Source organism: Nymphalis io, chromosome 23 (genome assembly GCF_905147045.1).
Source record: "Nymphalis io chromosome 23, ilAglIoxx1.1, whole genome shotgun sequence".
NCBI classification, from domain to species: Eukaryota; Metazoa; Arthropoda; class Insecta; order Lepidoptera; family Nymphalidae; genus Nymphalis; species Nymphalis io.
This window is the reverse complement of record NC_065910.1, coordinates 6145719-6160093: the sequence shown is the minus strand read 5'-3', so window position 1 is coordinate 6160093 and position 14375 is coordinate 6145719. Positions and strand designations below refer to the sequence as shown.

The window sequence follows — 14375 nt, the reverse complement described above, 5'->3', positions numbered from 1 at the left end:
GTGAGGAAACCTGCATGTGTCTAATTTAATCGAAATTCTGCCACATGTGTATTCCACCAACCGGCATTGGAGCAGCGTGGTGGAATAAGTTCTAAACCTTCTCCTCAAAAAGGGAGAGGAGGCTTTAGCCCAGCAGTGGGACATTTTACAGGCTGTTACTGTTACTAAGCGAATATTATAAATAACAAAACTGCTTACTAAATTTAATTCAGATATAATTCTTCTGCACGTTTTAGACACTTCTTCTATACGGCTGGACCGGTTTTAATGATATTTTTGTGCGTGTTTAAGTGGGTCTTTGGGCGGATTATATTAGACCCATAGCTGATATCGGGTTGCTGGTTTTTTTTTTTTTAAATAAATGTTACAAATTTTTTATTTCAACTGTCAGGACGATCAGTTATTTGTCTATAAATATTCTTATTTTGTATGTACTACCTAATTTATTGTATCTGGTTTTGCGAACGAAATAAATAAATGTTGTTAATTTTCCAAACTTGCGGTCGTCCTATATTAAATAGTTTGCAGTTTTTATTTAACATTAATGTATTATGATATAATAGATTAACTAATTATAATATATCCTGGGACATTATTCACACATGGCCATCTGATCCCAAACTAAGCAGAGCTTGTACTATGGAAACTAGACAACTGATATACTTACTTACTACATATAGTACTTTTTTGTAAATAGATACTTATATAGATAATTACATCCAGACTCGGGACAAACAGACATGTTCATGCACACAAATGTGTATCCTGGGTGGGAATCGAACCCTTTTTGAAAGATTTTGCGTAAATGTGTCGCTAATTTCATATTAAATTAATATTGATTCAAATGAATTGAAATTCACTAACTTATTTTTTGGATGGTTAATTTTTTATGAACATTACATTTTTATTTTTATTATGACGTCATACTTTTCGAATGAAATATTACATATCTCTACTCTTATAATAAAAATATGACATTTTTTTTACATTTTATTACATTTAATTTTTTATATGACGTCTATTTTCGATGTTTACGTTTTCATATAGGTGGTTAATAAATAAAAAATCGAAATACTTCAAACATTTATTTTTATTTGACGTTTCATAAATAATTACGACAATATTAAGTTAGATTAACAACAAAGAACCAAGAGAGAAAACTAGTTGCATCTTTGTCAAAGGCGAAATTTTATCCATTAAAAGAGATTGCAAGAGAAATTCTCGGTAAAATTTACTATGACAAAGTCCCAATTATAATACAACAGCTTTGGCAAAAAGACTTGGCGTTTATTACAACTTATTTCTAGAAGAATCATCTCAGTCTTTCAATAAAGATATATTTGACAATTATATTTTAAGACTAAAATGGGCTGCTTACCTTTCGTGAATTTTTAAATGTACGTTCGATCACTAAGTGACAAAATATCCAATGAATATGAACACGAAAGGACAAATTCCCAAACTATACGGTACAAAGTTAAGACTCCATTTAAAACTATTCTATAGATCTAATGTAGTTTTCTTATTGATATGATTCGAAACGTTAATTTTAAAAACAAAACAAAATAAAATTCTACTAAAAACGTATATTTTCTAATTCGCTTTGACTTCCATGACTACAGATTTTGCTAACATATTATATTTTAAATATATGACTGGAATGTTGACTAGTTATTATTGTATAAAATCTTAATAAATTAAACAAAAATAGATTAAAAATACATAATTCTTTAACCAACTATTTTATAGACTTTCCTTAAGGTATTTCTTTTATCAATACAAAATGTTTACATAGATTTTAATACAACGAAAAGCTAATAGATTTCACAAAATTGGCAGTGCAGTGCTGGGAACATTTTATCGGATTTTAAATATATATGATACATAAATATAAAAAAAAAAACAAACGAAAAAAAATTCGAAATTTGAATATCGAAATTCACATTCCAATATCGATATACGAAAAATTTAACGAAACATTTTTCATTCGAATTACAAATGTTAATATTTTGATTTACATAGCCGTTAGCAGAAATTGTTCCCAGTTTTTTTTAAATGTTCAACAGATTAAAAATTTCCAGCAAATATTAGTCGATTGTATTGAAACAAAGGTTCAATTTTTATCTGTTATGCGGAGTTCGGCAGTGGCCTGAAACAACATGTTGATTTATTAACACAACTCGTAAACAAGAAAGCTTTAGTTTTATTTGAACTTGCTTTTAGGAGATGAAAAAAAGAATCACAGGTTTTGCTCTGCACGTGTGAGAAACTGTTTTGTTTTTTGAAAAATATGTCTGTCTTTTTCAATATAATATATGACTGTGAATTTTTTTATTTTTTGAATACATTACACTGGCACTTTAATTTACTGGTGGTAGGGCTTTGTGCAAGCTCGTCTGGATAGTTACCACCCACTCATTAAATATTCTACCGCAAAACAGCATTACTTGGTATTGTTGTGTTCCGGTTTTAAGGGAGAGTGAGCCAGTGTAATTACAGACACAAGGGACATAACATTTTAGTTATAATAATGTCTATGGGTGTTGGTAACGACTTACCATAAGGTGTTGGTGACCACTTACCATATGCTCGTCCACTTACCTATACTATAAAAAAAACTTAAGAAATATTAACCATTCCTTACATCACCAATATACCACCAACCTTGAAGAACTTTGTTTTGTCCCTTGTACCTGTAATTACACTGGCTCATTCAAAAGTCTTACCGGAACACAATATATCATGGGTGGTACCTACTTAGACGGGCTTCCCTACCACCCATCTGATTATAAGTGATCTTTACCGCTTATAAGTATTGGCGATGTAAGAAATTTGATTTAATCCCAAACATCCAATGTGCCACTAACCTTGACAACAAAATTATGTCACAACAGCCGATGTAACCACAGGTCTGTTACATTGGCTCACCCTTCAAACCAGAATACAATGGTATTATATGTTGCTGTTTGGAGTGGAGGTAATTCGCCGCGTTGGCCCAGTAGTAAGAACGCGTTAATCTTAACCGATGATCGTGGGTTCAAGCCCGGTTAAGCACCACTGAGTTTTCATGTCCTTAATTTGTGATTATAGTTCATCTCGAGCTTAAGGGTGAAGAAAAACATCGTGAGGAAAATTCATGTGTCTAATTAAACTGAAATTCTACCACATGTGTATTCCACCAACCCGCATTGGAGCAGTGTGGTGGAATAAGCTACAAACCTTCTCCTCAAAAAGGGAGAGGAGGCCTTTAGTCCAGCAGTGGGACATTCACAAGCTGTAACGGCTTGGAGTACAATATGTGATGTACGACAAAGACCTACCACCAAGTAAGTAGTTACCAAATTTAATTTTAAATTTATCTAAAATTTATTTATTCATTTGAATTATAATTTAAATTGTAAAATTTCAAAGATTGTTTTTCTTGCAATCTACAAACAAAACAACCTCGCTTTTGTTTGAATAGAAACTATTTCAAAATACTGCAAATAATGTTAAATAATAAGATAAAGTAACGAGCATTTTGTTAAATTACTCTCCAACATAAAATCTCTTTTCAAAATGCTGTTAAACATTAAACTAAGTAGAAAATCGTTGAAAAGGTTTCATAGAATTATAAGCATGAAATATGCAACGTGATGGCATAATACGCATGCTGCAGTTTAGTGAAAAATAAACAAAATGTTATAGTTTTACAACTTCTTTTTGTAAATTTTATTTTTTGTGTGTTTCTCCGTATACTACTTGTAAACTTGATGTTTGTACCCTTAGTTGTCTTACCTTTAGAGAAAATACATACTATAATAGTCCGGTCATAATACAGATAAATATATAAATTATAATTCTGAGTTTATATTTCTTTTTGAAACGCAACGGACCTGCCACGTGAGTTCCACTAACACATCGGTATTTCTTTGTGTGAGAATCAAACACGTATAAATATATATTAATGCTGAATAAATTCCAAAACTTCAAATTAATATATTATTTTATTCAATCATCAAATCGCTCGCTCATTACTTAAAAGCTCGGTTCGAAATTCTCAATTCGAATTTACTAATTAACTTTCCGACTTAATTTGATTAAAGTGTTTATAAAATTCGAAATACATTTTCGAAATTATAAGTAATTAGATTAATTATTACTGAATATTATTATAATAATGAAAATAATATCCTGGGACATTAATCACACACGGCCACCCGATCCCAAACTAAGCAGAGCTTGTACTATGGAAACCAGGCAACTACATATACTACTTTTCTCTTGTATTCAGGGCAAACAGACATGTTCATGCACACAAATGTCTGTCTCGGGTGGGAATCGAACCCATAACCTTCGGCGTGAAAGGCAAGTTCTATCAACCACGCCAACCGGCTCTGCAATAAAGATTTACACATTATAATTGATACCATCGATGAAATAGCTGATTCATTATTATAGTATTATCCAGGTTTGATTATAATATGCAGTTTTAATATATTTTTTTACATTCAAAAGATGCATATTCATTATTCAATAAACAACCTTCATTTTCACAATCAAATAACAATTATAAAACCTATTTTTAATAGCTATATTTAATAGATATAATGTATTGCGAGTAACAGGAATTTTGTGTATGAATTTCAATATTATTATAGTGAAATATAGAGATTTAATAGTTCTACGAATTAACTGGAATTATCTTTATACTTACTATATTGCCGTGGAGTACCGGCTTAGAATAGTACTCCCCCAATCTCATCCCGTGGGTGTCGTAAGAGGCGACTGAGGGACGGTGAAAAGGGGGGATGGGCAGCAGCGTCCCCCCTCCCATAAACATCTTACCCCCTACTGCGCTCGCCAACACGCCTGCCCAGCGCGGCGAGTATGGGCAAACCCCTCCCTAAATGGCAGATGCGCCCAAAAAAAGGCCCCCAGTTACCGGCAAGCCCGCTAGGCCCGACCAAGGTAGCGGTCGCGGTATCGGCAGGGCAGGGGGTGCTAAGAATCACCGGTTCACGGCAGGCTACCGTATAAAGCGACTGAAAATGGCAACGTATAATGGACGCTCGATGAGGCTGGACCATCACCTCGCCGAATTAGAAGTAGAGTTAAGTCATATAAACTGGCATATACAGGGGTTATCTGAAGTCCGAAGACAGGGGGAGGACACGATAACTCTAGAGTCCGGTAACTTACTCTACTTCCGCGAAGGTGATAACCTCTCCCAGGGTGGTGTCGGTTTTCTAGTCAAAAAGGATCTCATTAGCAGCATTGTGGAAATCAGTAGTGTGTCGAACCGGGTAGCGTACCTTGTCCTAAAACTTTCCGACAGGTACTCCCTGAAGGTTGTACAGGTATATGCGCCAACTTCGACATACTCTGATGATGTGGTCGAAGCGATGTACGAGGACATCGCAAAGGCCCTCAACGACACCTCGAGGGCCCACTACAATGTTGTTATGGGAGACTTTAATGCTAAAGTGGGAGTACAAGATAGCGGTGAATCGAAAGTCGGACCTTACGGCTTGGGCTGCAGAAATCATAGGGGGCAAATGCTGGTAAACTTTCTCGAAGTGCAGGGGCTTTTTTTTGATGAATTCTTTCTTTCAAAAGAAGCCTCAGAGGAGGTGGACCTGGCGAAGCCCCGATAACGTGACAAGGAACGAGATAGACTTTATTATTTCGAATAAAAGGCACATATTTAGAGATGTTTCAGTGATCAACAGGTTTAATACCGGAAGTGATCACCGCTTGGTTCGAGGCACTCTAAATATCCACTTAAAAGCCGAAAGATCGAGAATGATGAGGTCTACTCTCCGACCTACCATGCTCCAAGCTGCTCAAGGCTCCGAAAAGTTCCAAATGGAACTTCAAAATCAATTCACCGTGTTGGAAACCATAAGCAGCATTGATGAGAGAACCGACACGCTGGTCAAAATACTGCAAAACACATCCCGCAAGTGTTTTCCGCCACAGAGAAGAGACAACGCACCAAAACTCTCTGCTGAGACACTCGAGCTCATGAGAAAACGACGAGAACTACCATCGTTTTTGTCAGATAAGGCCTTAAACCGAACAATAAAAACGCTGACGCGACGCGATCTCCGACGCTCCAATACCCGTGCCATCATGGCTGCGATTGAGCAAAATCGGGGATCGAAAGTGTTCGCTCGCAAGTTTGGGAGGCCGCGTCTGACAAAACTTAAAACTGAAAATGGTGGGGTCGTTACCTCTAGGCCTGAGATTATCGGAGAAGTAGAGAGGTTTTATGGGCAGTTGTTCTCTTCAAGATCGGATAAACCCGTGGGAATCAGTATTGATGACCAGCGCGCCCCTCTTATGCGCCATTACTCCGAGGAGCTCCCGGTCGTTGACCAAGGAGAGATTAGGGCGGCTCTAGAACAGCTTAAAAACAACAAAGCTCCGGGAGATGACGGAATCACAACAGAGTTGCTTAAGGCAGGCAGGACCCCGGTCCTGAAAGAGCTAGCAAGCCTCTTTAATTCCGTCATCCAACATGGCAAGACCCCGGAAACGTGGAGCGGGAGTGAGGTGGTACTGTTTTTCAAGAAAGGTGATAAAACCCTCTTGAAAAACTACAGACCAATCTCCCTCCTGAGTCACGTGTATAAGCTGTTCTCAAGAGTCGTCACGAACCGTCTCGCCAGACGACTTGACGAGTTCCAGCCCCCAGAGCAAGCCGGCTTTCGATCAGGCTACAGCACCGTGGACCACATCCATACTGTTCGGCAGATTGTGCAGAAGACCGAAGAGTACAATCAGCCGCTGTGTATGGCATTTGTGGACTACGAGAAAGCCTTCGACTCCATCGAAACCTGGGCAGTGCTCGACTCATTGCAGAGATGTCATATCGATTGGAGATATATCGATGTACTGAGATGTCTGTACAACGCCGCTACAATGACTGTCCACATCCAGGACTGTAAGACGAAGGCGATCCAACTGCGCAGAGGGGTGAGACAGGGGGATGTAATATCCCCGAAACTGTTCACCAACGCGTTGGAAGACGTTTTCAAAACGCTGGATTGGACTAGGTATGGAGTCAATGTAAACGGCGAGTACATCTCACACCTTCGATTTGCCGACGATATCGTCATCATAGCAGAGTCGCTGGAACAACTCACCGAAATGCTGCGTAGCCTAGGCGAGTCTTCCCGGTGTGTCGGTCTCGGTATGAACTTGGACAAGACCAAGGTCATGTTCAATAGGCATGTCGTGCCGGGACCGATATACGTCGAGGGGAAACCTCTCGAAGTCGTTAGTGAATATACCTACCTAGGACAGATAATACAAGTCGGTAGGAACAACTTCGAGAAGGAAGCCGATCGAAGAATTCGCTTGGGATGGGCAGCATTTGGCAACCTTCGTCAAGTCCTCAAGTCGTCTATACCGCAATGTTTGAAGACGAAAGTCTTCAACCAATGCGTCTTACCTGCCATGACATACGGTGCCGAAACGTGGACACTAACTGCGGGACTAGTCCACAAATTCAAAGTCGCTCAGCGTGCTATGGAGCGAGCTATGCTCGGAGTATCTTTGAAGGATAAGATCAGAAATGATCAGATTATCCGGAAAAGAACCGGAGTCACCGACATAGCTTGCAAAATTAGCAGGCTGAAGTGGCAGTGGGCTGGTCACGTATGTCGTAGGACCGATGGCCGTTGGAGCAGACGAGTCCTAGAGTGGAGACCGCGAATCGGCAAGCGCAGCGTAGGGCGCCCTCCAGCCAGGTGGACCGACGACCTTAAGAAGGTGGCGGGCACCAACTGGATGCGGAAGGCGGAGGACAGGGAGCTTTGGCGCACCTTGGGAGAGGCCTATGTTCAGCAGTGGACAACGATTGGCTGTTGATTGATTGATTGATTGATCTTTATACACTGTATTGATATGTCTGTTAATACGCGGTTAATACAACTTATAATTATATATGATGCTTATATATAAATAGGTAAGGATAAAACAATTCACTGTACAGTCAAATAAATAAAATAAATTTCGCTTTTTATAAAAAACAACATTTTATAAAGAAACTTGCATTTTATTAAGCAAAATAAAATCGCTTTCGTTTTAAACAATGTTTTATCGAGCAGCGTTTGAGTAAATCAAGCTAAGTTCGCCACATCGGCTGCAATTTCGATTTTCGATACATTCGCTTTGAGAGCTCTGAACAAGAGATAACATTACGTAGCTTTGAACATTTAACTCTAGTTGTATTATTTCGATTTGTAATTATCAATGTATATTGATACTGTTAGCTGTACCCTGCGGCTTCTAATCCACGGCATTTATTAATATATACTATCCATTTTAACATAGGTTTCTATTTTGGAAGTTTATTTTTCAGTGTTGCAATTATCTTATTATAATACACATTAAAAAAACTAGTATAATTGATTAAAAATTTAAATAGGCAGTCTAGCAAATGGGCCACCTGATGATGTGTTCACCACCGCCCATTGGCGCTGAAAGAAATATCAATACTTAAATGGCCATGCGCCACCCACCTCGCGAACTAAGGTGTTATACCCCGAATTTGCCTGTAGTTAAACTGGTTCACTCACTCTTTAAATCAGAATACAATAATACTAAGTGCTGCTGTTTCTCGGTAGAATATCTGATGATTATGTGGTATCTACCCAAGGCTTACACAATCCCTACCACCTAGTAAAACTGTATTGTTCTGTATTCCGTATATACTTGTATATGTATATTTTTTATTAGATAACAGTAAATGAATATTTGAAAAAATATTTTTGGTATTTAAATATCTCATCAGTAAAATGTTCTTGTTACTGTGCTGACCTTATTATCAAGAGTAAGCGAATTTATGTCTGACACGAATTTTAAGTGAAAATCGACTCGTGTATTAACGGCACATATTGCTTAGTTTGCGAATCGAATATACTGTTCGGATAAAATTTATATAATCGTTCCGACCTTATTCCGAGCATATTGTCGTTGGCTCGTCGCCAGTGTGTTTGGTAGGTGGTAGGTAGAACACGTTTGGCCCGATGCCTTTAAATTAATTTTAATCCGGTAGTGTTTTTATGTACCACTAAAATATGTCACATTTTTCTTTGCGGTTTATTAAGTTGTATATTCATATCAAAAATATTTATTATTGGTTTCTGTCCGCGGCTTCGACCACTTGTAGGAGGGTGAGGCAGCTGTTAGATGTCCTATGTCTTTTACTGTACTCCTGACAACTTGGGAGCAAAATTACATGATGATCGTTTGTTATATTAATTAGGACAATTGATATGAGATTGGTGTATTGGTTGGTTGGTGTTATGGCTGATTTATTAGTTGATTGGTTGGTAAGTTGGATAGTGTGTTTGTTGGTTTGTTGATTGGTTGCTTCGGTAAGTATTTGCACGGAATAGCTAGATGAGAGGTAACACCTCACCCCTTCATGTGGGAAAAAAGAGTAAAATGCGCTTTTAAAGCGAAAAAAAAAGTTGGTTAGTTAGTAATATGTGCTAAAATATGAATAACTCAGATGTTATACTCATATTATGATTTTTGTACTTATGGTGAATGTTGATACGTTGTTGGTATTGGTCGAAGCAAATATAATGACAATTCCATTTCAGAATATTTGGTACAAATACAATCTGAGCCTTTGATTTCTCCCTGGATTAATAATAGCTTGATATTGTGTAATATTTGTAGACTAAACTTGACGCAAACATCAGATGGAGAAATGTTGTACACTCTTGTACGGTGGGGTTTGTTACACAGAGATAACACTGCACATGTTATACGGGTCGTTTAATTTGAACTTCATATGAAATAAGACAATGACAATTACATTAATATGAATAGCAAAATAAAATTTTGAAAAATGATTTATTATAGATATATATATGAATAGTCTATGGTTTAAGATTCCCAGAGTTTCTGACGAATTAAAGACTCTTACTAGTAGGCTTTGTGCAAGCTCGCCTGTATAGGTACCACCCACTTATTAGCAGTACTTAGTATTGTTGTGTTCCGGTTTGCAGGGTGAGTGAGCCAGTGTAGTTACAGGCACAAGGGGCATAGGTAACATCTTCGTTTCTAAAGTTGTTGAAGCATTGGCGATGTAAGCGATAGTTAACATTTCTTACAATGCCAATGTCTATGGGCGTTGGTGACCAATTACCATCAGGTGGCCCGTCCGCCTACCGGGTACGGTGGTAGGCTCGTCTACCTAGAATAGGTAAAGATGGTTATCTGAAGATGACTATGCTAAGATATTATCTCTTGTATTTGTAGACGCTTACCCTTTCTGCGCTCACTTACCCACCGGGATACAACAATACGAAGTATTACTATTTGGTGGTAAGTATTATAAGTGGTTTGTACAAACTAGTCGGGTTTGCACAACGTCTTTCCGATCACATAATTTAGCAGTTTCTATTAATAAAAAATTGTTTTGGTATCAAAAGGAAATGTTGCTAGTGTATGCAGAACAAACCTGGTTTATTTATTTTTTTTATACTTACGTCTAGGCATTCCTGACACGGTTGCCTTTGACGTGCTGTCGCTGTCATCGGATTCGGATCGAGTTTGAAAACTGGTTTCTGTAACAAATATAAAAATATATACAACATATGTGTCGGTAGCGCATTGGCGATGTAAGGTAATTAATATTTCTTACATCGCTAATGTCTATGTCTATAAAAAAAGCCGAGATGGCCTAGTAGTTAGAACGCGTGAATCTTAACTAACGATCGTGGGTTCAAACCCGGGCAAGCACCACTAAATTTCCATGTGCTTAATTTGTGATTATAATTCATCTCGTGCTTGACGGTGAAGGAAAACATCGTGAGGAAACCTGCATGTGTCTAATTTCATTGAAATTATGCCACATGTGTATTCTACCCACCCGCATTGTAGTAGCGTGGTGAAATAAGCTCCAAACCTTCTCCTCAAAAGGGAGAGGAGGCCTTAGCCCAGCAGTGGGACATTAACAGGCTGTTACTGTAATGTCTATGGACGGCGATGTTAATGCATTTTTATGTTAAGCATGCTCTGATTCTGCACTCAGGATAGGATGCAGAAGGAGCTCAACGGTCAAGAGCATATACAAGAAATTTTGTATATAAAAGCTTGTTTTTTCATATTTGTTTACTATTAATTTATGTAATGAAAATATTTTATGCCTTACTTTTAGCAAATTATCATTTTCTATGCTTAATTATTAGTATATAGTATTACGATTGAAAATAACTGTTTTCTTAGTGCCTCGAAGGTTGGTTGGAATGCAATCCTTATCCTTTTTACAAGTTGTTATAAATATAATTTATTGACATGAATAAAATCATTTCAAAATAATATAAATTTGTAATTTTTATTTCGTTAACATATAAAAAGTACGACAAGTATCAATTAAAAAGTTCGCTACCATTTTGTTATTACCGTAAACTTTTAAAGCACTTTATCGAAGAAAGTTCTTTGGACGTAACAATTTATCGCACAGTGATCAATCAGTTCGCTTGTGGAAAATACGCGAAATATCCGGGAAATACGTAAAGCCGAACTAAATAGAACAACGAAGTCATTAATTTTATTAAATTAGATCAAGATTGATGGTGATACAGTATAGCGGGTGAAATTTCGGAGCCACGAAATGTGAGGATTTTTTTTACTGTTTATTTACTCTGCAAGCAAGCACCACTGAATTTTCATGTGCTAAATTTGCGTTTATAATTCATCTCGTGCTTGACGGTGAAGGAAAACATCTTGAGGAAACCTACACGTGTCTAATTTCATTGAAATTCTGCCACATGTGTATTCTACCAACCCGTATTGGAGCAGCGTGATGGAATAAGCTCTTCCATCACGCTGCAGCCAATGAAAGCCAAACCTTCTCCTCAAAAGGGAGAGGAGGGCTTAACCCAGCAGTGGGATATTAACAGGCTGTTACTGTTATTACTCTGAAATTTTAGCTCTGACATAATTTGTTGCATAATCAACAATATATCTACGTGACATTGACAACTTAAAGTCATTAAGCTAAGTATTTAATTAAATATATTCTATGTATGATGGGTTTATTTCTGTGTTGCGTACGTATGTGTGTTTTTGTACATACATTTATTCCAAAGTTCATCATTCATCACATTACAGACTGACTTCAATGTTGTGTATGTGTGTGTGTGTGTATACACATACACACACATACACATGTGTGTGTGTACCTTGTTCATAATTTTACAAATTATTGTACTTATTGACTTTTAATTAATTTATCTTTAATTATATAGCTTATATATTTATAAAATCGAATGTTTCTTTGTTTGTTGAGTGTACGTTTTCACACTGACCGTTCGATTGAATTATTACTTTGTATAGTTAACAAATTTAACAAGTGCTTACAAAAACTAGACAAATAATAATATTTTTATATTAAGTAGCTTCGCAGTTTAAATTTATTTATGACATGAATAAATTTCACGTTCTTGTATATACATATGTATATACATAAAAAGTATATATTTGCTTTTCAATTGTTATTTAAAAGGATTAAATTAAATTTTTAATGAAACAACCTATAGTTCGTGTTTTAGATTAACCAAGAATAGCTGACAAAAATCCGCTTTACGCGTTGCCGAACAAACTTGCGATACGGTAAATAAAACTTTTGGAATTGCTTTCGTTGACAGCTTTATAAAGGTTGAAGATTTTATCGACAAATGAAAATGGTTGTTATAATCGATAGACAATCCAAATCGAATTACTGTGGGTATTCAGGCTGACATAATGAATAGCGGGTTTAAAAAAAACTGCATATTATTTTTCATGCGTAATAAATTCAAAACTAAAGTGGTTCTGGGCTGGGCTGGCTCCTTTTTGATCAGATAACTGTAATTGCGATATAAAGGAGAAATGCTTCTAGCTTTCTTGCTACCAATCCACGTTGTAATTAGTATAGTATTTTTTTATTCAATTATTAATTTGTCATTGTATAGATACGCGACAGCTGAAAGGGACATCATTGTAGGAACATGCATGTTGTTAAAATAATAAAAAACTGACATTTGGAGAAAATACTCTGATATATTAAGCAATAATGTTAAAAAATTACAAATACGATTCATAATTTTTTATGTAAGGTCCCTAATGTTGATTTACATGTGTGATGGTGTCCTCTTGACAGATTTCAATCACTGCCAAACACGGGAGTTTTGCCAACTGTGCAGTGCATATTATAGCGCACATGTGTGTGCGTAAAGTGTGTGCACACACAAGTGTACTCTCTATTCTCTCATTATCATAATTAAATGGAACGGTAATCAATGACCGGCAAGAGTTCAGGCGCAGGAGCAACGGTTTACGTGCTCTCCGAGGCAGTGTACACACTTCTAACTTCCATAGTCCAGGCTGCTACTGAGATTCGACAGAACAACACTATAACTTTTTATTGGTCTGACCTGGGGTTTGAACTCAGTATTTTGGGAACTCTAGCTATATATCAAGCTACTAGACCAACGAGGCCGTTAACATGTGTATTAATTTATCTGCACAATATACCAACGCTGAAATCCAATTACTCAGCTTCCAACCTAAGCTTCTGACTAAATAATTTGGGAATCCCGAATGAAAATCAAAAAAATTATCGATCAAATATCAAACAACGAAATCAATCGCTTATCGCAAAAAAAAAAAATCTAATAAATACGTATAAGAAGGAATAAAGTAACTCTTATTCCGTTTACTTCTATTGAATTTTGAAACTAAGAGTACATTTTCTCATGATCAATGAAGGTATAATCGAGTTACAACAGAACAAAGTCCACGTATCGTGGGCACATAGATTTCTAAACGAACTCATATTTCAAAGGAATATACCCTTTGTGAGAATGATTCAATTTTAACTGTACCTTGTTCGGTATGGTGTTGTATCTCATAGTAATTGGCGCAACGGAGGACAATAATTGACACAGAGGATGTGATTTATGGAACACTGGGCGAGAATTTTGAATTTCGAATTTAGCGTGTATTACAAAGGATATCAACTTTAAAAAAAATAAACGACGATGTTTTCAGATCGGTTGAGAGGGAGTTCGAATTTGGAATTCAAGTATTACAAAGGATATAAAAGACAAAAAAAGATTAGATATGATGATAATTTTAGATATGCTCACACTGAGTATTTAATTAAATTTAAAAACTAAGAATTATTTCTCTTTTTAGAAGGAATCGAATGTAATAGAATCTTATTTTTCAAACTTACTTTATTGATCATGAACAATAATTGCTTAGTACAAAAAAGCTTCTCTGCCGGTCAATTTTTATTATAAGCTGATATTTCCTTTTTTTATGGTGTAAGTAGGCGGACGAGCATATGGGCCACCTGATGGTAAGTAGTCACCAACGCCCAT

General features: G+C 36.6%; 1 protein-coding gene across 1 annotated transcript in view; it reads right to left on the bottom strand.

The window, feature by feature from the left end:
• Positions 1-1840: 1840 nt before the first annotated feature.
• Positions 1841-14375, bottom strand: part of LOC126777491 (cell adhesion molecule Dscam2-like) — a 97660-nt gene continuing 85125 nt past the window's right edge. The window contains exons 31-32 of the mRNA XM_050500499.1: positions 10494-10571; positions 1841-2149 (exon numbers count right to left, since the gene is read on the bottom strand). Of these exons, the coding sequence (XP_050356456.1) occupies positions 2121-2149; positions 10494-10571 (107 nt within the window). The 3' untranslated portion in view covers positions 1841-2120. The remainder of the gene's footprint in view (positions 2150-10493; positions 10572-14375) is intronic.